This window comes from Hippocampus guttulatus, chromosome 15, assembly GCF_054856545.1.
Source record: "Hippocampus guttulatus isolate MCC_2025c chromosome 15, RoL_Hgut_1.0, whole genome shotgun sequence".
In the NCBI taxonomy this organism is placed as follows: domain Eukaryota; kingdom Metazoa; phylum Chordata; class Actinopteri; order Syngnathiformes; family Syngnathidae; genus Hippocampus; species Hippocampus guttulatus.
The window spans coordinates 4,720,548-4,746,907 of NC_141275.1; the positions used below are offsets into that span (position 1 = coordinate 4,720,548).

The 26,360-nt window shown below is 41.9% G+C and overlaps 1 protein-coding gene across 2 annotated transcripts; it reads left to right on the forward strand.

Annotated features, from left to right (window-relative positions):
- The first annotated feature begins 4,524 nt into the window (after nucleotides 1-4,524).
- On the forward strand, nucleotides 4,525-24,664 carry wnt11 (wingless-type MMTV integration site family, member 11). 2 transcript variants are annotated; one of them, XM_086131472.1, is made up of 6 exons: nucleotides 4,525-6,139; nucleotides 11,364-11,552; nucleotides 15,457-15,701; nucleotides 16,815-17,092; nucleotides 17,175-17,467; nucleotides 23,757-24,664. In XM_086131472.1, the coding sequence occupies exons 2-6, from the start codon at nucleotides 11,470-11,472 to the stop codon at nucleotides 23,929-23,931; spliced, it is 1,074 nt and encodes a 357-aa protein (XP_085987598.1). In that variant the 5' UTR covers nucleotides 4,525-6,139; nucleotides 11,364-11,469; the 3' UTR covers nucleotides 23,932-24,664. The 2 variants fall into 2 exon arrangements, with proteins under 2 accessions (XP_085987598.1, XP_085987597.1); XM_086131471.1 differs by lacking the exon at nucleotides 4,525-6,139 and adding an exon at nucleotides 8,826-9,119.
- Nucleotides 24,665-26,360: the final 1,696 nt, after the last annotated feature.

Consider the following 26,360-nt stretch of genomic DNA (forward strand, 5'->3'; position numbering starts at 1 on the left):
GAACGTTTTCCCATTTTGCCACCTTCCAACCACAAGCTTAACCCTTTAACGCTGTAACCTGATAACATGGTAAGCTGCCCACTGTAGTAACCGCTGTCCCTCAAACGGTTCAATGCTAGTTGAGATTTCACGTGCTCCACCAACATGAAGTAGCACCTCAATAATAAGTGGAGCGCCAATGATGCATCGTTTTCAAGATTTTAAAGCAAATCAAAATCTGAAAATGGTGGCGCCTTGTTAGACCTCCCGTGTCAAAACTTGCTAGAGCCACCTTTCATTGCAGTTCCAGCTGTTCTTGTGGAGATTGTCTACGAGCTTCACACATCTAGACGCTGATATTTTTGCCCGTTCTTCCCCGCAATGGGGTGGAGAGGGCCTTTCAATTTATAAGTCTACCCACAGAGGCTTGAATGGTATTTAGGTCTGGATTTTGACTGGGCCAGTCTTAAGTTTTATTTTTGATTTTAATCCTATCGATTCCATTATAGCTCTGATTTGATGTTTAGTCTTGCTGGAAGATGAATCTCCTTCCCAGTCTCAAGTCTTTTGGAACCTCCAACAGGTTGTCTTCTGGGATTGTACAGCAGGGGGGTCTCCAACCCCCGGGCCGCGGACCGGTACCTGTCCGTGGGGCATTTGGTACCAGGTCGCACAGAAAGAATGAAGGACTTACATTACTTCCGTTTTATTTCTGTCGGAATCTGAAATATATTTTATTATGAAAAGTTAGTGGATTCTCTGTAACATCCATCTACGGTGTGTTACTCTTGATGCAGGTCAAGGAGCACTTCTCGGTCACGTGATCAGTTACTGCTAAAATGAAACCTAGGAGCTAGCAAAATCAGTAAAAAAACAAACATCTTTGGAAACTTTCTTTCTTAGCCAGAAGACAGAAGAGGAGCCTACGACATTCAAGAAAATAAGGCTACATTTAATAGACCGTATCAGGAGTCCTACTTGAAATACGGATTTATCTCAACGGGAGATTCCCACACACCAAACCCACTCTGCATAATATGCGACGACGGTGAGTCATATTTTTCATGCATTTTTTATTTGTGGTGTATCTTATTTTGAAGGCACGTTTAAACGTGACCATAGCGACCAGAGAGTTTTGCGGTCAGATCGGACGTTCCTCGTGTCATGACTTGTGTTTATTATGTTTCGAAAATACCACAGTTTTCATGCGGGTCATATTATTTTGTTGTGATTTTCCGTCACACCTTAAAGGCCGGTCCTGAAAATATTGTCTGACATTAAACCGGTCCGTGGGGCAAAAAAGGTTGGGGACCGCTGTTGTACAGTATTTAGCGCCATCCATCTTTCTATCTATTGACCAGCTTCCCTGTCCCAGCTGAATACAAACAACCCCGCAGCAAGATGTTGCCACCGCAGTGATTCACAGTATGTGCATATGAGTCGTGTTGCCGCCAGACACAGCGCTTTCCATTTAGGCCCCAAAATTCACTATCGATCTCATCAAATCACCTTCTTCCACGTGTTTGTATTGTCTCCGACATGGCTTGTGGCAAATTATCAACCATTTGTACCACGGGAGCTGTGAATTTCTGCAGCTCCTCTAGCTTAAACATAGGCCTCTTGGCGACAGTTTAAGTGGATGGCCATGTCTTGGTAGATTTGCACTGCAGTAGTGCCATAATTTTTCCATTTTTGGATGATGGATTTGACAGCGCTCCTTGAGATGTGGATATATATCAGGCTCCTGCAGAGCTTGCTGCTGACCTGATCATTGGAATCAGGTGGTTTGGAGGCGCGAGACATCTAAAACATGCAGAATAGTGGTCTTCCAGGACCGGAATTTGATATCTGTGATTTAGGGTTTTCAGAGTACAAGGAGCTGAACACAAATGCAAACCGAACCTTTCAGATTGATATCCTTTCAAGATTTTGAAAACCTTATACCATTTTGGTGCCACTTCACAATTAGTTGCTATTTTATGTTGGTCAATCACGTGAAATATCAACAAAATGCATTCAAGTTTGCAATTGTACGGGCGCAAAATGGAATTCTGTTTCGGGCTGCAACTAATGATTAATGATGAATCAGATTTTTTTATTCAAAACTGGGACATTTCAAATTGACACTCGATACATTGCAGAAATATAAATTAATTATAATTCAAATACTAGTTTGTCAGAAAATGGGAAAAAATGTTGATCAAAGTAAAAGCAAATGTCTTATTTTGGCAAAAAAAAAAAAAAAAAGCCAAGCCTGTTTTTATGGAAGACTACAGCAGTCTGAGAAGACTACTGTTGAAAACCTGCGATTTCAAGGATTTGGACAAGAATAAATTAAACAGTCTCTTAACTAATCGATTATCAAAATAATTATCGATTAACTTGATAGGTTTTCAAATAATCTTTGCACTTCTACAAATGTTGAATACTTTTTCAAAGCACTGGATCTATTTCCTTTTCTATTTGTATTGAACACGTTTTGTCGTGGTTGTATGCAATTGCGTCCAATTGCCGTGCACAATAATGAAATGCATTTTTGCGTCCATTGTGCTCACCAAAACATTTGAAATGAGTCTGAAATGGTTCCGTCATCTTGACACAGCTGTGTATCAGATCTTTTCAGACTTTAAATCAAATTTCAAATGTATGTTTAGTCTCATTCGTATGCTTTGTTATTCTGACAAATGATAACACAGCCCAGATTTTATACTTAGCGATACCTGAATTAAAGGTTTTGCAAAAGATCTCGAGGCATTTATCACAATGCCAAATGAAATAAACCAAAAACCAAAAATAACACCGTTGACGACAGTCAAAATAAGCTAACACTCATTTGTGTTGGAAGTGAAACAGTCTCTTGCTGAGAAAAAATAAATATTATGATTCTATTAATATTGAGCGAGCCTGAACACTGATAACCCATCGAATGAGTTTACAGATATATTCCCCCTCGTGAGCTGCAACAGCGGACGCCTCCCAAACAAAGCCCCGATTGTCAGTGCTCAACTCGGTGTGAAAGGAGCATCTCCGTGTTGTCGCTCAGTTGCTGAGCAAACGGATCTGCCTCCGCTGCGGGCCGCCTGCTAACACAGTTCTCTGGCTTCGTTGGAGCCATGTCCAGCCCACCAGGCTGCTGACCCCTGGACACGTTCGTTAATGAGGGCTAAACCTCCTGAAAATGCGGTGTTCATTTGATGGCTCTTTGGATCTATAAATGGGTTTTGTAAAGAGTTTGAATGTCGGGGATAGTGATGGCGCAAGGTCGGATGCACATTGTAATACTGTATATGTCCAAGCGCTGACGTGATTGAGCCATGCACCAGGTTTCCCATTGGAAGTCAAGGTTCTGATGCAAAACCCATGGTACTCTTTCATTGTGTCAGGATTTAACTACGTACTCTTGGGCGTGGGGTGAATAAGGACAAAGATGGCTTCAGTGGATTTTATTTCAAGGTTTCATTTCCAAGGGAAAATAAGAGGAGGCCTACAGGCTAGTATTCTCAGTATCACAAGCAAAACCTTTGGCTTGAATTATTCAGTGGCATCAAGTTAGAATTGTGGAAACAGGGAGCTTTTATTTTGTAAGTGAATACAATTCAGATTCTTTTCAATGTTTAAAATGTTCAGGCGGCCCGGTGTGTGACTGGTTAGCGTGTCGGCCTCATAGTGCGGAGGTGCAGGGTTCGATTCCGGCTGCGGCCTTCCTGTGCGGAGTTTGCTTGTTCTGCCCGTGCCTGCGTGGGTTTTCTCCGGGTACTCTGGTTTCCACCCACATTCCAAAAACATGCATGGCAGGCTAATGGCACACTCTAAATTGTCCCTCGGTGTGAGTGTGAGCGTGGATGGTTGTTCGTCTGTGTCTGCCCTGCGATTGGCTGTCAACCGGTTCAGGGTGTCCCTCGCCTACTGCCAGAGGACAGCTGCGAGAGGCTCCAGTGCCTCCCCTTATGAGGATAAAGCGGATCGGAAAATGGATGGATGGATAAATCATTAAGTCTTCACTGAGTAAGTACAATAAATACTGTAGCCTATGTCATACTTACAAGGCACATGGCCTGACGGCCATTTGTGCAAAACCATGCTGCAAAGATGATCTGTTGTTAAGATTCACAAACCCTAATGGGCATGTAGTTAGGTATTTGAAATGCTTTTGTACTCATGAAAGGATGCTCTCGTGCTCACCTTCCAACCAGAATGGGAAAAAAATGGGTATATTCATCAGAAGCACATGCATGGACGCAATGTATCAATTGCATCGTCTAACCCTTTCAGGGACAGCGGTTTCTATAGTGGACAGCTGATTATGTTATCAGGTTACAGGGTGCATGAAAGGGTGAAATAAACTCATGCTTTTCGAGATCATGGTGACTGTCCTTGTGATTTCTCTGCAGCTCTGGTGCATTTGCAAAGACCTCTGCAATTAAATCAAGCATTCCAGACTTGGATGAAAATCCCCCCCGCCCCCCCCCCCCCCTCCCACCAAGAGCAAGAGAAGCATTCACAGCTAAGTTTGATTTAAAACATTATGGGATCAGTTTTCTTCAGCCTAATCATATGCATGTTTGTTAGTTTTAAAATGTTTAAGCAGACTTGTGCAATCGTGAATTTTAGACTGGCTCCAACCAAGTATATCGTGCAGAGCGGGTGATCTAACATTATTGTATTTGAACGAGGCTCCGCGGACGTGTGTAGTGGATTTCACCGGATTTCATTCATAAAAATGACATCAGCTTGGGACAATGTCTCTGAGTCATTGTCAGTGTCAATTAATTGAACAAATTGGACTATTGTAGGGAGAGTACAAGATTGGGGGTACAAGACTGTCTCTACCCACGTCATATGCATGGCCAACTACATCATCCGCAAGGAGAGAGCTTGCAGTTTACCTGCCAATTTCATGCACGGACTCTTGCAAGTCTATTTCTGTTTGCGCCAAGTCAAGCATGGTGTACTCGAGCGTACTGCACTTGGACCGCGCTGATTTTGATGCAAATGAGCGATGTCCCAAGGAATGACTTGGTAAAAGCTACTTCTGCACCACAACGGCGCACAAAGATTCAAACGCACCGTTACGCCCAATTCTATCTGTGCAAAGTTTAGCAAAATACCAAAAGAAGGAAAACTCCATTCGTGCGCAGTTAGACTCCGCTTTGCGCTAGACTTGCACTTGGCACGTAAACAGGGCCCTAAGTGTTTACCAACAGTAATACTCTTTTTTTTTTATTTGCCCCAAACAATTACCTCAGGTTTGTTTTGCTTCAGTTGAAGGAAATGTTGGTTTATGTAGTTGTTAATTTGTTTTAGACAGTGACACAGCATCTTACTTGAACTGCTGTCTCTTGGGGATATTGGAACATACTGTATACCTGTGTATCTGCATAGTCATGATAAGGCAACATGAGCAATTCTGAAGAATTTGACCCTTGGTTTAACATATGCATGGTGAAAAAAAAGGGGTCCTAGGACTGACCCTCGAGGGACCCCCAGTCACGACCAGTCGATGGCCAGATTTAAAGCTTCTAATGGTCACAAAATAACTCATTTCCTGCAAGTCAGACCTGAACCATTTTAGGACTGTTCCATTTAGTCCGACCCATGTTTACAGCCTGTCTAACAGTATAGAATAATTTACTGTATCAAACGCTGCACTGAGATCCGAACCGACACTCTTCTTGCGTCAGTGGTCAATCTTTTATCATTTAGTACTTTAATTAGAACTGTTTCTGTGATGAGGTCGGAAACCGGATTGATATTTATCAAAAAGTTCATTTGATTTCAAGAAATTGTTGGGTTGATAAAAGGAATTCCACAATGCATATTATTACAAAAGCATCTTGTATTATTTTTTTCCAAATGATCCCCCCCCCAAAGTCTGGTCTTGTCTGTTCTGCAGGCCCATGGCACTCCTGAGGACCACATGACGTGCTCAAAAGTGCCACCCATCTGTTACTTGAAAGGGCTTTGTCTTCAAAGCACAATAGAGAGGACGGGTTCAAACCAAATGGAGTGCAAAAGATTTGGAAACTAATCATGTCCTATGGTGCACGGATTGGGCAGACTTTTTTTCCCCCCCTCTCTCTGGCAATTTTCACCGTGGACCACGGCAGACCCTGGAATGAAATGGGATTTTCACGTCTGATCTGATCACGTCCTCAAGCAGGTAAAATTTGACAGTCATCCTATGTTACTACTTCGGGGGGGGGGGGGGGGGTGTTCTCCTGCATAATGGCAATCATCAGGTGGAGCCTTGTGATCCTTGATGTATTTCACCCTTTCAGGGACAGCGGTCACTACAGTGGACATCTTATCATGTTATTGGGTTACAGGGTGCATGAAAGGGTTTAAAGTGATGCAAATTCATGCAGTATAGTCCACGGGTTGCTCATTCATTGTGACTCCATGAACCTCTTGGATTTATCATATCTTGACTGGCCTCTCACGGCCCTGTGATGATAAGCAGTACAGAAAACAGAGTGATGGGTGAAACTGTTTAATTGGCCGAATGAATTAGAAATATAGAAAGAGGAAAAACAATTACATTATGACTTCATCATGCTCACATTTGATATTTATAGGCATTGTAGCACCTCCTGTGCACTAAAGTTTGTGAGTTCTGTCTTTGAATCCAAGCCACAAAGGGTTGTTTTTTTTTCCTGCAAATATATTTTTTAAACCCTGTACATAAATATGCTGACACAGTAAAACGTGGGAGAAGCTATAGTTCCGATTTAGCATTAGTTGGGGAAATACTACACTTGCTTTATTTAAGCTGGGTGAAATCAAAATCGTGGGCATTACCTTTTGTTTCTATAACTGTTTCATCAATTGGGATACCGCCGATTTGCTGTATTCCAAACATCAACGGGTATTTTATGGTCGCTCCGCGTCTTGTTGAAAACAATCGTGTTCCGTTTATTGAAATATAGTATAGCATATTTGCTCGACAACCTCTGGAAAGCTTTTGTGATGAACAGTACTTCTTCTCTGATTCAGCTCTGAAATGAGTGGTTTCACAATCATGAACTATTAACGTGGCACGTACCCTACGTCTCCCCAAAGGTGCCATCCCCTCTCTCCTTTTTTATTCAGAAGGTGAGAGTTGTGGGAGAAAATCAAAGGCTTTGGGTGTTGACCTCAGTTCAGGAATGAAGAGGCTGAGTGTAAAAAGTCTTTTTGAAAGCGGGCCCGGTCCGGCTGGAAGCTCCGCAACACCCACCTATGTAACAATCTGTGCCCATTCACAGTTGACTGCAATGTAAAACACATCTGAGCGGAACCACAATCCGAAACATACACTCACTGGCCACTACATTAGGTACACCTACCCAATGAACTTTGAAATGTGTCTCCTGTAGGTTTTGATTTGTCATTTAATGCACTGCGTCATGGTTCTTATTGCGATCAGGGCAGAGTATTAGACAAATGGGGTGTAGTAGGTTCAAACAGCCCTCATTGTGGTGCTTTTGATGGAAGCAGGCTTGTTGCTGGATTCTGGAGATCTGTAAGTGCATCAGCTACAAAAGAAAAGCCTGGCAACACCCAAGCTGCAGCACAACTTGAGGCCAAGCATGTTAGCTCGAGCACCTGGAAGGTCAAGGTCTGGGCAACAGCTCACTCACTTCTTGTCTCTGCCGAAGCACTTGAGGCGCAGAATAGTCTCAGGAAAGGCGAATGTTGGTTTTCCACAGCTGGCTGCGCAACATATCACTAACTGGAGTGTGGTTCACATTGATGAAGGAAAAAAAAAACGATGCGACGCGAGACCGATTTTATTGGCCGTCCTTCAAAGCACATTGTGACCAGTAAATTGCGTCCGTGCAAATACATTTTTTTTTGCATGATGGGAAATTATGAGTTAGTTATTCAACAGACTTAATGCATATTTAATTCTCAACTCAATTTAGGAATAACAAAAAACAGCCGAAGTCTCAAAAATTATGTTGCAAAATGATTTCTGACAATTAAATGTTTTGCATTCAATATGCATTAAGTAATCAAAATTTGTTCGAATGAATAATTAATTTGGGCTTATTTGTTGTTCTTGTCATATACTGTATGTGGTATTTGTGTATTACGGAAATGGGAAAATATCCGAAAAAACAAAATATGATACTTGCGCAGTATTTTGAAAAAGGCACAACCTATCTTTTTTAATAAAGTTAACCACACACACTAGCCACAACATATGGTATAATTGCACAGTGTACAAACATCCGAGTAACAAGAGCAGAGTCAAAGATTATGCAAAATTAACAATAACGCATTGACACTGTAACAGAGGTATTGATATAATATTTGGTCCTTTTGTTTACCTACACAAGAGCTGCTGATGTCACAATGGCGTGTGTGTTTGTGACTTTCATCTTAATAACACTTTCTAAAACCTGTTTATATCCTGACATGATCAGTTGTTCTGTTTTATTTTTATTTTTTTATATTTTACAATACAGATATATTTTTCTTGATGGTGGTGTTTACTCGAGTCTGGAACAGATTAATTGAATATATATATATATATTTTTTGGGCGAGTTATCGAAAACAGGTGCGCTCCAGGATTGTATATAATTGACAGTAAAAATGTGTTTACTTTTTATTTCCACTTTTTACCGGAGTCTTTATTTATATATTCAACTCAAGTATCTGTACTTCTGCTTAAGCACAAATTGTGAATACTTGAGCCTCTGTAGTCATGTAAAATTGAATTGTTTACTGGGGCAGGCACATGAACGCGCCCCCGTCAGGTCGCGGCGGGGCGCTTTGTTATGCTAATGCAGGTGTGACATCAGCAAGCCACATCAAAAGTGGGCTGGGGTATTTTAGAGCCGAGTCTGCCCTCTCAGGCTCACTTGCTCTGATCCAGCCCAACTTTAGTTCCGCTCTCTGTCCGTCTTTCTCACACAGTCTCGTACGCACACGCGCTCAACGCTCTGGAAAACACAACATGCGTACCTGTCCGGAATTATTCTTACTTCCCATTTTGGATTTTTCGGACCCATCTGGCTAAAAACAAAAAAAAAAAAGACAAAAAGACTTTCTCTACTAGGACATTCGGACCTGCAGCCGTGTGATTTCTTCACAATTGTTTGATTTAACGTGGAAAGCAGATTGCCGCGGCCAAAAAAACAAACAAAGAAAAAAGGTGAGTTGCAACTTGCTTGTTAAATGTGAGAATATTGTCGGATGTCGTTGTGTGACCAAAAAAAAAAACCACTTGATGTTCATGACGAAATGTGCATAAAAAATATAAACTGCGAGCATAATCCTATGTTAAGACAGTATTTTTTAAATGCACACATGTACCGCAACGCTAACTGAATGTGTTCAACAGAGGCCAATTGGTTTGAATATATACTTGAAAAAAGGACGATAAAAAGTTGATTGAAATATCAAAGCGTTTAGTTATCAACGTCTCGCTAAATGTAAAATACTCAACAATGAAGACTTTATATTCAAAAATATTGCTCGTTAACACGATTTGAAGACTTTACGATTGAGCGCTTCGTTCGGAATGTGACGCAAAGTTGTTGATTGCGGTCATCGAGAACATCCTGTCGGCGAAACTGGAGATGCAATCTGAATGAATTTGAATGACCGTTTGTTAATCTCCTTTACATATACCCCTCCCCCCCCGCCCCAACCATGCGTTTGCACCCTACAGCGGCAATAATACAGCAATATACAAACGAATGTATTTATGTATGCATTTCCTTTTTTTTTTGTGGTTGTAACATTTAATAGCCGCACTTGTCCACATTATCGCATGAAAGGATTTTGCGGTAGTTTCCTTTGGGTTTCTGTCCATCAGCATTAAAAGGCTTATTATCTCCTACCTGTGCGTTTTTTAATGCGCTCACTTAAACGCACTTCAAAAAGATCACTTATCGGCAGCCCCCGCCCACCCCCCCGCCCGCGCTATCAGATACTGCCGCTGGCGCTGCTGCTGTCCGCAGGCTGCGGATTACTGAGCTCACGTGGGCGGTTTCAATGTTTTTACATGTTTAGCGAAGTGGCAGTAACGTCAAGATGAAACGCAGACTTGTGATGATGTGAGCAAACGAAGGAGGTGACTGGCACGCTGCTGACTCCCTTTGGATTAGAACGCATTCATTCACGGTATCCGAACAAAGAAAAACATTCAACAACCACTTCTTTTTTTTTTTTTTTTTTTTTTGAAAGTTATGTTACCATTATACAAATACTAGCTAGGCTGCTTTACCATGTGTATTTGTATTGCAGTAACTCAGTGTATGAAGCTGGCTCAATGACTGTAAAGTGGTAGGTTGACAACCACTATATGGATAAACAGCCACCTCCTAAAGTACAGGAGCATAATATCCACTTTGAACCAAGTATAAAATTGGGACTGGTTGCTGTGGGGCGGTGTCAGCTTCAGAGCCCTGCCAAGATGCCCTTGTGAAGGTCACTTCAACACCTCTCCCTTTGAGCAGACATGCGTGCATGTTGTCTTGAAAGAAACAATGCAAAAGTTGAATATCGCTTTCAGGGACGACACAAGAAACGAAAGCCAAAACATGCCTAGTTACATACTGGGTTTTCCCAAAAATTAACATCGGAATTGGAATGTGCTTAGTCAATTTGAAATTCAAGGCAGTTAATGTTTGCCTTTGACTTTTTTTTTCTACGTATGTTATTTCATTTTTAGTGCACTACATATAAATTGTTGTTGATAAGACTTTATCCAATTTGTAACTCTCAACTAAAAAAAAAAATTTAATCTATTTAATCAAAACCTGCAGGTAAACTAATAAAGTTAAACGCGCGTGATACATTTTAGTTCCTCAAATAGAGGAGGGCAAAAAAAACCATGACAAAATCCAGAAAATAAGCTTGTTTCACCGCCCGCGGCACGCATTAAAAGTCCAGTCCTGGGTGCAAGCCGCTCATTCAGTGTCCGTGTGTGTATGTGCATACTATATATACTGTATATAGATGCACAGTAGATATATCGGTAGTGGGTGAATGGCATTGAAATAAAATGTTGGTGCATCGTATACAGTAATGTTAGTTTGGTCACTGCGATAAATTCAAAAGTGAATTATCTGTCAATTTTCTTGCAATGAATGTTTTTTTTTTTTAACGCAGATCACTTCATGTATATACAGTATATTACAAAGTGCATACTGTGTTTCTTAAAGTTACACTCATTAAGGTTTCTTTGTGATGAAAGGTTTATTGGGGATTTCAGTCAGGCTATGTTTTGAATTGCGTCTTAGTGTGTAAATGTGGTCAGGGAGGAAATTGCATTTTTTTAAACATTGTCTGACACACAAAAAAAATTGGCGCTCTAAAATGTTTCAGGATATTCGGCTGTCATGAAAATGTCGCTAAAGGTCACTGATGAATTGTGTTCTTCTTACAACAGGGTTTACCAGACAAGACCTTGCCATGACGGTGGAGCTGTGAGGTCACAAAGCGTAAACCGACCCCTTTATATTTTTGCGCCTGGCGAATCAAAGTCACTGTCAACCATGAGGAGGTGCTGTCACGTCCTGCCTCTCGCTGTGCTTGCCGCTCTGCTGCTCTCTCAGGTCTGCTCCGGCATCAAATGGCTGTAAGTATCCATTTCCCTCAATTGCAATCCACCAATTCACACAACGTCATGAAACGACGCAAAGTTGTGTGACGCTTTTATGCATGTGGTGGCCTTTTATGGGGTGAAGCCCCCGTGGCAGCTTTGAAGTGGGCCCCGACATTCTTGAAGTTGATCCTTGAAGTTGATCCTGATGAGGGGAAAAGCTTGAATGTTCAGTCCACGTGTATGTCATGAAAGGGAAAGTAGATTGAACGGGCAGTTCCTCTGGCCATGACTGGAAACCTCTTTTAATAACTTGGATGCGGCTTCAGTAAACAGAAACGGTCGAAGTTGACTTCCAAGCTATCCGACGAAATTTACCACCGTGTATAATAATCACAGTAATAACTTTCGAAAGGCAAAGATGGAGATGCCAAGGGAGAGAAGTCTGAAGATTTGTGGTACTGTTTGGCATATCCTTGTGAGGCCACGTGTGTGTGTGATGAGAACAGAGAACCGTGACTGCAAACCTATGTGTGTCGCTGCTTTTACTTATTCATTGATTCATTTTCCGAACCGCTTTATCCTCACTAGTGGGGGGTGCTGGAGCCTATCCCGGCTGACTTCGGGCAGTAGGCTCACACCTAGGGACAATTTGGAGTGTTCAATCAGCCTGCCATGCATGTTTTTGGAATGTGGGAGGAAACCGGAGTACCCGGAGAAAACCCACGCAAGCCCGGGGAGAACATGCAAACTCCACGCAGGGAGGCCAGAGTATGGAATTGAACCCCGTACCTTTGCACTGTGAAGTCGACCGTGCTAACCACTCGACTACCGTGCCGCCGTTAATTTTTATCGCAGTAAAAAGTCAACAATATTACCAAGAATGAAAGCCAAAAGCAGCGACGGCTGGGCCCATGCCTCGCGCCGCCTTTTTCATGGTCAATCCTCAAAGTTATCATCAAACCTCTGTCCACGTAGATGGCATAGATGAAAAAGCTTGAGATTTGTTCTGGAAAAAATAAGTATCAAGTACAACTCAACAGCACAGATGAAATTTCTTCCCTCTCACAACATAGTACAAGAGAAGCCGCTGCGGGTGCCCACGCCGGCATCAAATGAAAAGTTAACATAAAATGACAAAAGACAAGAAATAAGGGGTGCGTTACACCATGGGCTTCATTTTTGTAGATGGTGCATGCAAAATGCCGTGGTGTCCTGATTTTCATGGAAGCGCAAGACTCGCCATGCCTGTTTGGGAATCTGACAGACTGCTCTGTGCTTTGCTCGCGAAGGTGTGTTATTGGTGGCTAAAAGTCGATGTAAATTTATGCTTATCGGATGACGTCTTAACTTTTGGCGCGAGTTTGGTGAATTTATTCGAGGTGCAGGCAGACATCTGTGGTGGGTGTCATCATATCTCATTCATAAATATGACCACAGCGAGCATCAAACCTTCTAAATTATTGAATAAGTTATTCTAATTATCATCAGCACGATATATTTTACCAACCAAATATTAACAGCAAAGAATATCGTCTATAATCTTGGAGTCAATTTATTTACTTCAAGTTTACGCACATTGGCTGCATCATAGGCTTTACGTCGTGTCTTTGGCATGGTGTGTGCTTATATGTGTATGTGTGTTTCCACGGCGCAGAATGAATATCAATCCCAATGCTTCAATGTTTTGTTAATTTGATTTCAAAATGTGAACACTGTTGACATGGAGTTCATGAAAAAACAGTTAACACCATTTTTGATTACTCAAAAATGAGCTAAAAATCGACGAGTGACAATGTGATACATCATCGTTTAAGCTGCAAAGGTTAAAGCTGTGCAAAAAAAAGTTGCAGCAAACGTTTTATCAAGGTAACTTTTCATATGAAGCATCTGACTGACCACATGAACAATTTCGCAGACGGAATAAAAACGTAAGGGGTCTCGGTGGTCGACTGGTTAGCGCAGGCGTGTCAAACCCATTTTTGTCCTGGCCAACTTTTAGTTACCGTTTCCCTTGGAGGGCCGTTTGAACTGAAACCATATAAAAAGTCAATAATAACGGTTTATTTAACTATTGTTTAAGTTGATGTAATGAGGGGTTTGGTAGCAACAAAATGCTGACATCCCGGGTCCGGCCTTCCTGTGTGGAGCTTGCATGTTCTCCCTTGGCCTGTGTGGGTTTTCTCTGGGTACTCCCCCCCCCCCCCCCCCCACACACACACACAGTGTCCCGCTTACTGCCTGAAGACAGCTGGGATAGGCTCCAGCATGCCCCGCGACCCTTGTGAGGATAAAGCGGATCAGAAAATGGATGGATGGATGGATGGAATAAAAACTTGGGCAGGATTATGTCTCATTGGGTGTGGGGGGTAGACATCTGCCTTGACCGGTTGGGTTGCAGTCACGCTCGAGACAGAAATAGCCATCTCTACATACTGTATTAAACCAGGATTTAGGCACGTGCGTCATGCTAAATCCAAGCGTGGAGTCGTGATGATGTGATGCCAAAGCAGATGTGACAATAAACACCTGCGAGTCACTAAGAGCGGCGTGCCGTCACAGCTGATCACTGGGTATTGCCCAGTGCCCCCACAGAGACACGATAGTATGAAACAGGCCCGGGTTGCCTGCCTGCATCACTGCATGTGTTTCTCAAGAGTATAGATCTGAGACAGCCGCCCCTGCCTGGGGTTTCTCTGTAAAAATATTCAATCTAAATACAATATGATATAATCCAATACGTTCCTTGAATAGGATATAAATAGATCACTAACACTGAACTGAGGCCAAGGACGACAAAACCTCCCATGGTACCAAATAGAAATGGTGAGGAAAATGGTGCTTGATATTATCTACTGCAGTTGGGTATTTGGAGGAATATCTCGTCGCCAGTTCTGCACTGTAAGAAAAAAAAGGGTCAGAGGCAAAAATGTGTCAAATATGTTTTATGGATCTGCTACTAATTTTCCTCAAGGTGTGGATGTCACCTCAAAAGTATCCCCTGAAACGTTTTCTATTTTGGGGGGACAGAGGTTACGACAGTAGACGGCTTGTCACGTTAGCAGGGTAAAGGGTGCGTGAAAGGATTCATACAACTGCATATATTCAAATTTCCCGACATGAAACACTTCCCACACATAGCCTTTAGTCCTCCATTTAAGTAGCGAAACTACATAAAACAAATTGTTCCCAACAGCTAATTGGTGCTCGGGACACGACTGAAAGTGTGAGACGGTTCCCACGGGTCCTTAAAGTTAATAAAAATCCCTAAAAAATGAATTTGTAAAATTATGTTCTTAATTGTCCTTAATTTTCACGGAATGCTTTTAGAATCAATAAAAATCCTTAAAAAATTATTTCTATTTGAAAATAAATTGAAGTTTTATATTTTCTAAATTAAACTTTTTCTTAGTGTACTTTATTTGAGAATTAATTCAAGTTTTTTTCATTTTCCTACCTGTAATATGGGTAGGAAAATGAAAATTTGACATACAGTATGTCAAATAAAGGGTTAGCTGATTTGATTGCTCCTAAAAATTAAGATGCGCCCTTCCGTTGGGAGCAATGATTTGAACACCAGCTCAGTGATATGTGGCTTTCTGTTCAGCCCGCGTATTGCTGAGCGGGCATTAAATCCACCGTGAATCCCCTGCTGAATGGAGAAAAAGTCCTTTAAAAATGGCTAAATTAGCCCTCAAAAGTCCTTAAAAGGTCCATAAATAAAAAGCAAGTGGAAGCGTGGGAACCTTGTGTGAATCATTCTAATTTGACTATTAGTAATGCAATTAGTGATACGATGCTTGTATTAGAACGAAATAGCTATCATTTTACATCTAAAACACACACACACACACACACTAAGACAACCATCCCGATTCCAATTAGAAGTGACTTCTGTGCATGACCTCTTTTTTTTTCCCCTTCTCTCTTTACGCCACAGAGCAATATCGCACACACCCAAGACCTTACACATCAACCAGACCCAACACTGTAAACTGTTGCCTGGCCTGGTGTCGTCCCAAGCTCAGCTGTGCCGCAGCAACATGGAACTCATGCAAACCATCATCCAAGCAGCCCGCGAAGTCAAGAAAACGTGCCAAAAGACCTTTGCTGACATGCGCTGGAACTGCTCCTCCATAGAAATTCCCGGCGATTCTTCCAAGTATCCTCCAGACCTTGACCGAGGTAAGACCATGAAATTTACAGGATTTTCATTTGCAAATTGTCACGAAAATGGAAATGCATCAAAAGCCACTCTGTGTTTACGACTGGAGAGCCTTTAGCCAAGAGTAGAAATTGGGATCTCTTGACTGTGAGGCAAATGGAACCACTCCAACAGTGTGTTGCCAATGCTTTCTTTTACTGTCTTGTCTCTATCCAAGGATGGTCATTCTTAAGTCACATATGATTTCTCTGGGTTATGACAACCGCCCGAGTGATGAATGCTTTCCACACACCGTTGCCAATTGATTCCGCGCTCGCTCTGTACGACAGTTGGGTCATACATTATGCGCTTGTCTTTGGAAGTTCATTATCATAGAATGCAAATCAATTCCAAGTAGTGTGATTGGCTGGCAACCAGTTTAGGGTGTCCCCCACCTACCGCCCGAAAAGATTAGATGAGAAGGGATAGGCTCCGGCACTCCCCACAGCCCTTGTGAGGATAAGCGGATCAGAAAATGGATGTAAGTGAAAGAAATGCTACAAATGGATTCGCTCAAAATTGAACATCCATTATCTGAGCCACTTATCCTCATGAGGGACATGGGCGTGCTCGAGCGCGTATCCCAGCTGTCTTCAGGCAGCTCCACCCTGAATTGGTCGCCAGCCAATCGCAGGCCACGTGGACGAATAACCATTTGCACTCACAATCGCAAATTTAGGGTTTAATTAACCGACCATGTGTTGCTTTTAGAATGTGGGAGGAAACCGGAGTACCCGCAGAAAACCCACGCAGGCACGGGGAGAACATGCAAACTCCGCACGGGATGATAATTGTGTCGTGATAATTCCGCCACAGAGACAAATGATTTGTAGCGTGTTATGTCACGTCTTCATGAAATTACAAGACCACGGAGCAAACGTCTCATTTCCCCTAACATTTTTTTCCCTCCTCGCTCTTCTATTGTTCACCTCCACTTTTTGATGGCAGCACTGGTGGAAGGAGCTTTAGAGGGTTTTGGATTTTTCATCCTTTTTTGAATGTTTTCTATGTCTACAGTCCAAGTGCAAAGGCCGGTACTGGTCGTTTTATTTTCAGCCTGTTGAGTGTTGGTTGTTTGTGGTGTCATTGGCCAGGAACCAGAGAGTCTGCGTTTGTCTACGCCCTTTCTGCCGCCACCATTAGCCACACCATCGCAAGGGCATGCACCACTGGAGATTTGCGTCTGTGCTCGTGTGGGCCCATTCCGGCTGAGATCCCGGAGCCAGGCTATCGCTGGGGGGGCTGCGCGGACAACCTGCACTATGGGTTGATCATGGGTTCCAAGTTTGCAGATGCCCCCATGAAAATGAAACGTGCAGGCTCCCATGCCAACAAACTGATGCACCTGCACAACAGTGAAGTCGGTAGACAGGTGAGCAAGATGTCGTCCTATTGAAGAAAATGATTTCCTTTTTGCTCTCTCGGTGAACTGATCACATGTTCTCTGTTGACAGGTATTGAGGGAAGCAGTGGTGATGAAGTGCAAGTGTCACGGCGTATCCGGCTCCTGCTCTATAAGGACCTGCTGGAGAGGCCTTCAGGACCTGAGAGAGATCGCCATGGAGCTGAAGACTAAGTACTTGTCGGCTACGAAGGTGGTTCACAGACCCATGGGGACACGCAAGCAACTGGTGCCCAAAGACATTGACATCAGGCCTGTAAGGGAGAACGAGCTGGTCTACCTGCAGAGTTCCCCGGACTTCTGTACCAAGAATGACAAACAAGGTTCAGTTGGCACACAGGACAGGTAAGAATGCCTTTCACAATATTGCACTTAGTTTGCTGCTAGAGAAGGAAAAGTTAAGATCGATAGACTACGTATGTGTGTGTGTTTATATTCAGTACTGCTCCGTCTGAATCAAGCTGCCCTTCCTCCCAACTATTTTAGGATTATAAAAATCATCTTATTATGCTGAAATACAGTATCAAGAGCCGTTGCATCACACATAGATAACTCCTGTAGTCACAATAAGTACACTTCACTTTTCTATCATTATTGATGCCCTGCTGTATTTGCGGCCTAAGTTTTAATTCGCTTTCGGGCTGACCTGAAAGCAGCGGCCGAGTCGTCTGACTGGTTGTGACAGGTTAGCTCGCTTCGGAGTTTTATGACTGTTCTTAATAATGTCCACTGTTTCTTGAAAATGGCCTTGACAATTAAAATCTGCCGCCAAATCTTATTTTTTCTCCTCCCTCAGCCATTGTGGGGTGACTATTTAGCAAATGGCTGGTTGGTACACTGTCTGACTAGCCAATCGATGGATCTGAATACGGTGATGTTGCCATATATGCCAGACCATTTGGAATTATTTCATTTAATTATTGAAGTATTCATGCAAAAGATATATAACATCAGTCTGTGATTCAGATATATTTTTAGGCCAGCAGAGAAGGCCCTCAAGGCCCCGATGGTCCACCACTGATGTATACAGATTGGTCGAAAGAGAATTCATACTTCCAAGGGGCGAGTTTCAACCAAAAACAATAATAACAAAACCCCACAAAAAACTAAGTAAAATCCAATGTTTGAAATTTTGAAAAATTAAACCATCGTTATGTCAATGTGTTTCTTGGTTGTGAGTTGAATGAATGAGTCGTCAATCGCCAGAATGCAAAATGGCTTCGGCCATCGAAGACAATTGATCCCTCTGATTGGCAGTTAGCTAGCAAACTGGCAGTTAGCAAGCAAACGAAACAGAAATAGACTATGAGATACAGTGAATTCGTGGTTCACATATTTGCGGGTTAAAAAAAATCCAGTATGTTTTTAATATTCTTACCAGTAAATTATTTTTTGTTTGCCCCCCCCCCCCCCCCCCCCCCCGGATTCTCCACATCCCCGGCCCCCATCAGTTTTTCTTGGAAAACATACCTGTATATTGAATGTTTATCAACATTTATAATAATAATTCCCTGGGTTTCTAAAGAAAAAAGACAAAATTCCCACTGCATTTCAATGAGTGTCAATTATTTTCAATAATTATTGTTGATTTTTGTTATTCCGGTCCCTATCCCCCACCAATGGTGGTGGGTGACTGTATGCGTGCGTGCATGTGAGTCTCATTTTACAGCCACCCCTGAGTAAGTCATTTTGTCACTTTGGCCACCCATTATCATTTCTTGGTGTTTCAACTGCAAACGGCCACAAAGTTCCAAAACCCACCTTTCCAAAAATGTGTGTTGGCGTACTGGTTGTTGTAGCAATTTTCCAGGAATTTACACCATTTAAGTTTCTGGATAATGACTACATCCAGCACTGCTTAGCTTCTTGAATAATTCTCATGACATTTGCAAGTTTGATGTTGTCTGCTAGCTATAATGTACTGTTTACGCTGCTGACGCATTTATTGCTATCCTGCTAATGGTCAGCCAGTCATTGTGCAGCATTTCCAACTGACCTGTAACAGTGGCCAAAAAGTGACTTAACCTTTTCATTCACCCTGTAACCTGATAACATGACAAGCTGTCCACTGTGGTAACCTCTGTCCCTGAAAGGGTTAAATCGTGGATGTGAACTGAACTCTGCTGCTGTGTGAAAACGTGGCTTAACAAGGCTCTTTAATTCAGCGGAATCGAACAATGCCAAAGCCAAACTGCACAGCATCAGATAGTAAATGACCAATCCTGACGGTCAACTCATCCAGGATGTTGACTTTAGGAAAGTGATGTCCTACCCAATGGCACGGTTTAGTTAGCGAGCTGGGTGATAACAACCTGAGAGTACTCTGTCTGCGGCTTGTCTGAGCACGTGTCATTGAAGAAGGCCACTGTGACTGGGGTCCTTGTGCTTTTTTTTATCTGAAACAGTGACTAATGCTCTTATTCCTGGGCCCGCGAGAACTCAAAACGGTTATCAACTGAAGGGGCGCGCACGGATTTGGAAGCATTTAAAGGTTTCCTCGAGATAAAAGTTAGCTGACACCATTTTGCTCACTCCAACTCCGGACTGTGTGTGGTAGGGAGCAAAGGAGTCATTCTGTCTGAGGGTCTTACTCACTCATCCTGAAATCTGGCCAAGCAGTATCACAGGAAAAATATGCTACATTATCTTTGAAACGTATTGAAGTTTTTTTGAAACGTATTTTGGAGAAGGACATGCTTTAGCACAGACTATCTGTTGTGCTTGCATGACACCGAAAGCACAGTTTGAGAATAACAACTCGCAGTTGCAGGAGTTTCTCCACAAAAAAAAAAACGTTTGCCACAGATTACATTTCATTTTAATCAACCAGATGTTGGATTACCCCAAATTGCGTGTGAAAGCTGAGATATGTTGTCCATGAGCCAAAATACAGAGGGAAGAAATGACTAACACCACTGCCAACCTGTCCAACTAAATGCAGTCATCACAGTCTTGTTTACTTTATTTTACATATTTAAAGGCTGAAAATGTATTGTTATAACGTTGGCTCACAGTATTCACCCAATACGTTGGAATGCTTGACTCATAACTCGCAGAACTAATTTGTTGCGGACCACATGGTAGTTATAGTTTCCTTCGAAGGGCTGTTATGACCATGAACCCAAATAAATACAGTTATACCTCGGATTTCAACCATAATCCATTCCAGAAGGCTGTTTGAAAAGCGATTTGTTCGAAATCCGAAACTATTTTATTAGCCCATAATTAGGGGCTAATACACTATGCAGAAATAACATAAAAACTGTCAGATTTGCATAAACAGAAATAACAAAAACACTGTCAGATTTGCGTAAATCACAGCAAACACATCTGCTCATAATGAACGCTACACGAGGAAGGGTCACTGACTCGTTTAAGGAAGCCGAGAGGAGTCAAGTGGTGTATTCAGGTTTGCTCAATTTGGTCGAAAAAACGGTTTTCGGTCGTAATCCGAGGCGTAAAAATCTCGATTTGGTCGATAAAGACGTTCGAAAACCAAGGGTTGACCTCATATGGTGGTCACCTCATATTACATAAACACAGCAAATTGCTGAGTAACTAGTTTTGAAATCAGAAAGCCGGTAAAAATCATTTGCTCAACATTTGTTTATTTTAAATGGGGGGTTGATAACAAAAAAAAAATGCTTGCGATATTTCAATGTTTTTAAAAGTGAAGACAACTTGAAATTTTGATATTTTGGAGAGAAAGATGTTGTCGAAGCACATAATTTGGTTGGTGGGGCCACATAAAATAACGGGGCGGCCCAGATCTGGACCCCCGCGCCTTGATTTCAACACCTGTGCATGAGAAGGACCAGATGTACAGTGGTACCTCTACTTACGAACGTCTCTTCATAAGAAATTTTCAAGTTACAAAACACTCCAACAGGAAAATATTGCCTGTTGTTACGAAAGAAATTTCAAGATACGAAAGGTAAAAATACAGTATGGGCTGCTACCCGCAGCTCCTGAGTTTCCTGAACGCAACATACTGATAGCTGCTCTGCCATTGGCTATTACCGAGCATCATCCTGACATCCTATTGGCAAAGAGGGACTTCTACCGGATGTGTCTGTGGAGTGGCCTCGTCAGTCGCCCCTCAGTCCATGAGGCATTCCGATAGTTTTACGTTAAATGTGAATCGCCCAGAAGAAGTGTTCACCAGTCCGACGATCGCTCACCATGCTGATGTTTGCCTTGGACATTTTCAAAGGATTGTTAAAAGCCGACAAAAGCAAAAGTCCTTGGTTCAGTTCTTTACAAAACGCCAGGCAAAAACCACTTCTGAGAGGGAACATGAACTAACGAGGGCAAAAAATGAGGATGAGGACGCAGTTAAAAGTTAAATGACCGTCATTTTTATTTTTTACTCTTTTCTTTGTTTTTTACATTGTGCACAACTCTCACTTATTGTGTAATAATCTAATTGTAATGTGTATTTGTTGCATATTTTGATGCATTTTTGTGCTTTAGAAAACATTTATGTCTGAATTTTGGGGGTCTTGGAACGGATTAGGGCATTTACATAGAAAACGCATCTCTACTGACAAACTTTTCTAGTTAAGAAATTTCTTCCAGAACCAATTAATTTCGTAACTAGAGGTACCACTGTAGTACTAAAATATTCCACGGGGTCAAACCTTTCAATCAAAACCATTCTCTTCACTTGTTACATAAAAGTCCAGTACATTAAAATAGCATTCTGTTTGAGGCAGTAGATCACATGGCCCCCTCCCAGAAAAACACACACACCATATTGGGAAATCCACAAAGCACATCATCTATTCATCCATTTTCTATACTGCTTGTCCTCATCAGGGTGATGGTTGAGTTGCAGTGTGTCCCAGATGGCTTTGCGTAAGAGATGGGCTACACTCCCGGACCGGTCGCCAGCCACTCAGCACAATGAATGATGTTAAATAAATAAATAATCCTAATATATCACATGAACGTCATCAGACATCTTTCGGCCATTTTACAGATAAAGCAGCAGCCGTGCTTCATGTCAAGGACACTCACCGGATGCAATTTCTGCTGCCTGATATCCAAGCAGCCGCATGAGCATGCAACATGAATGCTTTGGTGAAAAATCACGAGGCACTTGGATTTGTGGGCCGTGAGAGGAAACACTCAGGGCATCGGTAAAGGGAAACTTTGATTTTGCCTTTGCCTTACACTGCAACACCACTGATTTGTCACTCACCGGTGGCCACTTAAAGCAGAGGCTTTATCAGTCTTGACACTTGAATTGACCTCCTGTCTACATTGTTAGCCCTGACATTCACAGGACCTCGAAGCAAGAGAGACTCTTGAAATAGTTTGTGTTTTAATGGAGGGGAATAGGAGGGCAAATTTAGTGCGGTATGCGTCAGTGACGGGCTGATAATAGTTTCATGACAGTGAGTTTTTTGTTTTGTTTTTTAATGCATTCGTTCTTAAAACGTTTTCAGAACTGGTTTGTTCATTTAGGTTTTGTTTTTCCTTTTCAAAATTGCCTTCTTTTAGTTGAGTTTTTATTTATTCATAAGGCGCACTGTTGGCTTTTGAGAAAATGGACTGTTTTTAGGTGCGTCTCGCAGTGCGGAAAATACGTTATTTATTTTTACATCCCTGAACCCCCCCCCAAAAAAGAGCACTTGTCACCTAGCGTCATGCTTCTGGCTGAATTAAATGACAAATGAAACGGAAGACATAAACCCGCACGCTTGGAGTCACATCATTTTGGTGGCACTTTTTTAATCGGCTGCCGCTAGATTACATCACTTGGAGTTGACACACAGTAAAAGGGCCACAATTCCCAGATGACTGTTCGACTTTCCTTTTTATGGTGCTAATGGTGCTAATACCGAAATATATACGTTTAAAAATCAACCCTTAAAGGCCGTTTATTAAATTCATTGACAAAGACAAAAACAACGGACATTTTTCGCGATAGTTGTTGGTTTTTGTTAGTTTTGGTTATGAAAACTGTAGTTTTTAAAGAGTTAAAATTAAAACTGATGTCGAGAAATGATCTTACCCTGTAAATCTACCGGTCCTGCTGTGTTGCCGCACCTTCAGTTCAAATGAGTCTTAATGAGATTTTGCTTCAAAACTATACAAAGAACGCGTGGGTGTTCCTATCTACCAGCTCCCCAACAACGTAATAAAACGTGCCTTTCACTCTTCTTCTACACTCCCGCTGCCACCATTTACTTAAGCGCCCCTCTCGTCACGCCGGTCATTAACACTCTGCCGTCATAAAAAACGGAGCCGTAATGTGGAAAAGGGCAAACTGAAGAGAAATGGGGGCGGGCCTGTGTATTCAGTGTGATTTATGACGGAGCTGTTCACTGCCTATTCAAGAGGCCATTGGCTCCCGAAAGCATCCGAGGCATCCAGCGCCCAAAGACGATGTGACAAAAGGAAAAATGAGAGAGAAAAAATGAGGGCGCATCGCTCGGTCAAGAATATTTAAAGGGCCATTGTGAGCTCTTCACAGGCTCTGAGTTTGTACAGGCCCGGCGGATGAAATGTTTAGAACGAAGCCATTAGCTTAATTGTCTCCTTGCGGGGAAACCAAACTAGAAACAGGTTGTCTTTCAAACAAAAGGTGCTCACTCAATCTTCTGACTTTATTTATGCTAATTTGCAGGCAGTGTAACAAAACCTCAGCTGGCAGCGACAGCTGTGACTTGATGTGCTGCGGCCGCGGCTACAACCCGTACACGGAGAAGCTGGTGGAACGCTGCCATTGCAAGTATCACTGGTGCTGCTACGTCACCTGCAAGAAGTGCCAACGGATTGTGGAGAGATATGTCTGCAAATGAGACCCATCGGTCGGGCCGAGCCGCCAGAGTGAACCAAAGCACTACAATACCCAGAAGGCAATTTTTTGTCTTCAGCTTTCGCATGTGTATTTCACCACCAAGTGTCATTATCACTTTAGTATCGATTTTTTCAAACCGTCGGTTGAGTTTCTACTGGACATGGAAAGCGACGACAGTTTATGTGAAGACCGCCGTCCTCCTGGGTAGTTTTTTTTTCTTTTTAAAATTGCTAATGACCATGAATCCCCCCAATGCGGATAAGGAAAGTCTATTTTATTATAGCTCTCATAAAAAGTAATAACGTTGGATTTTAAAGCTGGAGGGAGATGTATGAGATCAGATCTGTGGACTTGTGGGAATATTTTTTTTTCCGGTCCAGTTGATACTTTTTCCTTCTGCATCAATGGACATGAGAGGAAAAGCAAAAAAAAAGAAAAAGAAAAAAAAGGGAACATAAAGTACCGTTATAAACACAGAACGTTTTGGACTCTGGACCCGCGCGTTTGTCCTGTGTGCCTTTTCAGCATGAAAACCCTGTGGACCGGAAAGAAAAAAAGGATAAAGGACTTGCAGATTAATCATCCTTCACATCTCTTGACATGCAGTCAGTTCCAAATATATTTTAATTTTAAGAGCATTATGAACTCATGGATATTGTAAACCACTTTTGTGTGGATGTACATACTCTTATTTTGTATACTGAAATAAAGATAAGTATTTATAAAATTATGAATAGATTGTTGCCATGAATTTCACCTTCATAATTAATGATTGTGTCTGTCTGATATTTAAAGCAACTGTGTTTTTTTGTTGTTGTTGTTGCTCCGTTCAGTGGTGATTGAAGTGGTCTTCTGCAACCTTTCATAATTGAACAATAATTGTAGCAGTCGTTAAGGCAATCGAATATGTTGATATGAAGCTAACAAAATGGTGTCATTCTGAACATATACACATGACAAGAAGAAAATCGAGCTCCAGGTCACGTATGACCAAATTTAATAGCTCATACAAATAACTTCCAAAAAGTAAATAAACATAAAATGACAAACTGGTCAGTGTTTTCAAGTCATGACTTTAAAACGGGTATAGCCGATGCAAGTTGGTGTAGAGAAAAATAAAATGCTCAGTAAATTCGATATTTAGTGAGATGACTTTCACTTAAAAATGTAGTATATATAAATATATATATTTACAAATTATCGTATTTTCTGCACGAGTGAGATGACATTTCACTTAAAAAAGGTAATACATATAAAGATGTACATTTACAAATGACCGTATTTTCCGTACTATACGGGCACACCTAAAAGCGTTCAATTTTCTCAAAGGCCGACAGTGCGTCATCTAATCCGATGCGCCTTATATATGATCAATATTTTGATTTCTTGGACGCAGTATTTTAAATGTTCTATGAAGCGCCTCGTTTCAGCTGCAGCAGTTGTGAAAGCTCTTTATATATAAAGCTGTACAGTACTGTATTGTATTCCCTTTAGTGTAGCTCCATCTAGTGGATGCATAAGGCAACTGCAGGCACTATTGTAGCTTCTATCTCTGCGCCTTATAATGAGGTGGGCCCAATATATGAAAACGGTTTTGAAATTGCCCATTCATTGAAGGTCCGCCATATAGTCTGAAGCGCCCTATAGTGCGGGAAATACGGTAGTTTCGAATTATGCTACAGGATTTTCACAACACTTTGCTGCAAAACAAACCTTGCTTGAGATAAATACGATGAATCCCTCAAATAAAAAAGTGCTGGAACAAGACGTTTTAAAACCTTCAGGGGGTTGCAGCCACAAGGGAAACATTTACTTGGAAATTCCACCATAAAAAAAAAAACACCAGCAGGGAACATGTAATGTTTTTCATCACAAACATACAGTATCGTTTTGAGAAGCAGGCCTACAATGCCCACATGTCAAATCCAAAAGAAATCTGATTAATGTAAGAAACAATGGCAGTAGGTTGGCTTGTCAGAATTGGTGTGGTTTTGTGTGCAGCACATGTTACCCTCTGACCAGCCTTGTGTTACTTGAAGTGGTTCTCATGATTTTGCACGGACATAAATAGCGATGAAAGATGGCGCTCCATACTGTGAGGCCACATAACGCGGACTCAACATACACCCACTGGAGTTTACTTTCTGACCGCAGCATGTTTAACACATCAAACCTCAAAAACAACTTCAAAAACGAAGACATCCTCCCAAGATTGAACTGAGTGCAGACATTGTTTTATGAACTGTTTGTTATTGGCCGATGTACGCCAATGGCTACTTTGGGTACCAACATCGGCGCAACAAGGGCATGCTGAGGGTAAACTTTGCTGCTGTTGCTGTTTTTCGCGTGTTTCATATTTAAGGTCGAGAAGTGTTTTTGTACAAACATTTACCATAATTATGACTTTACTACCGTGCTAGTGAATGGACC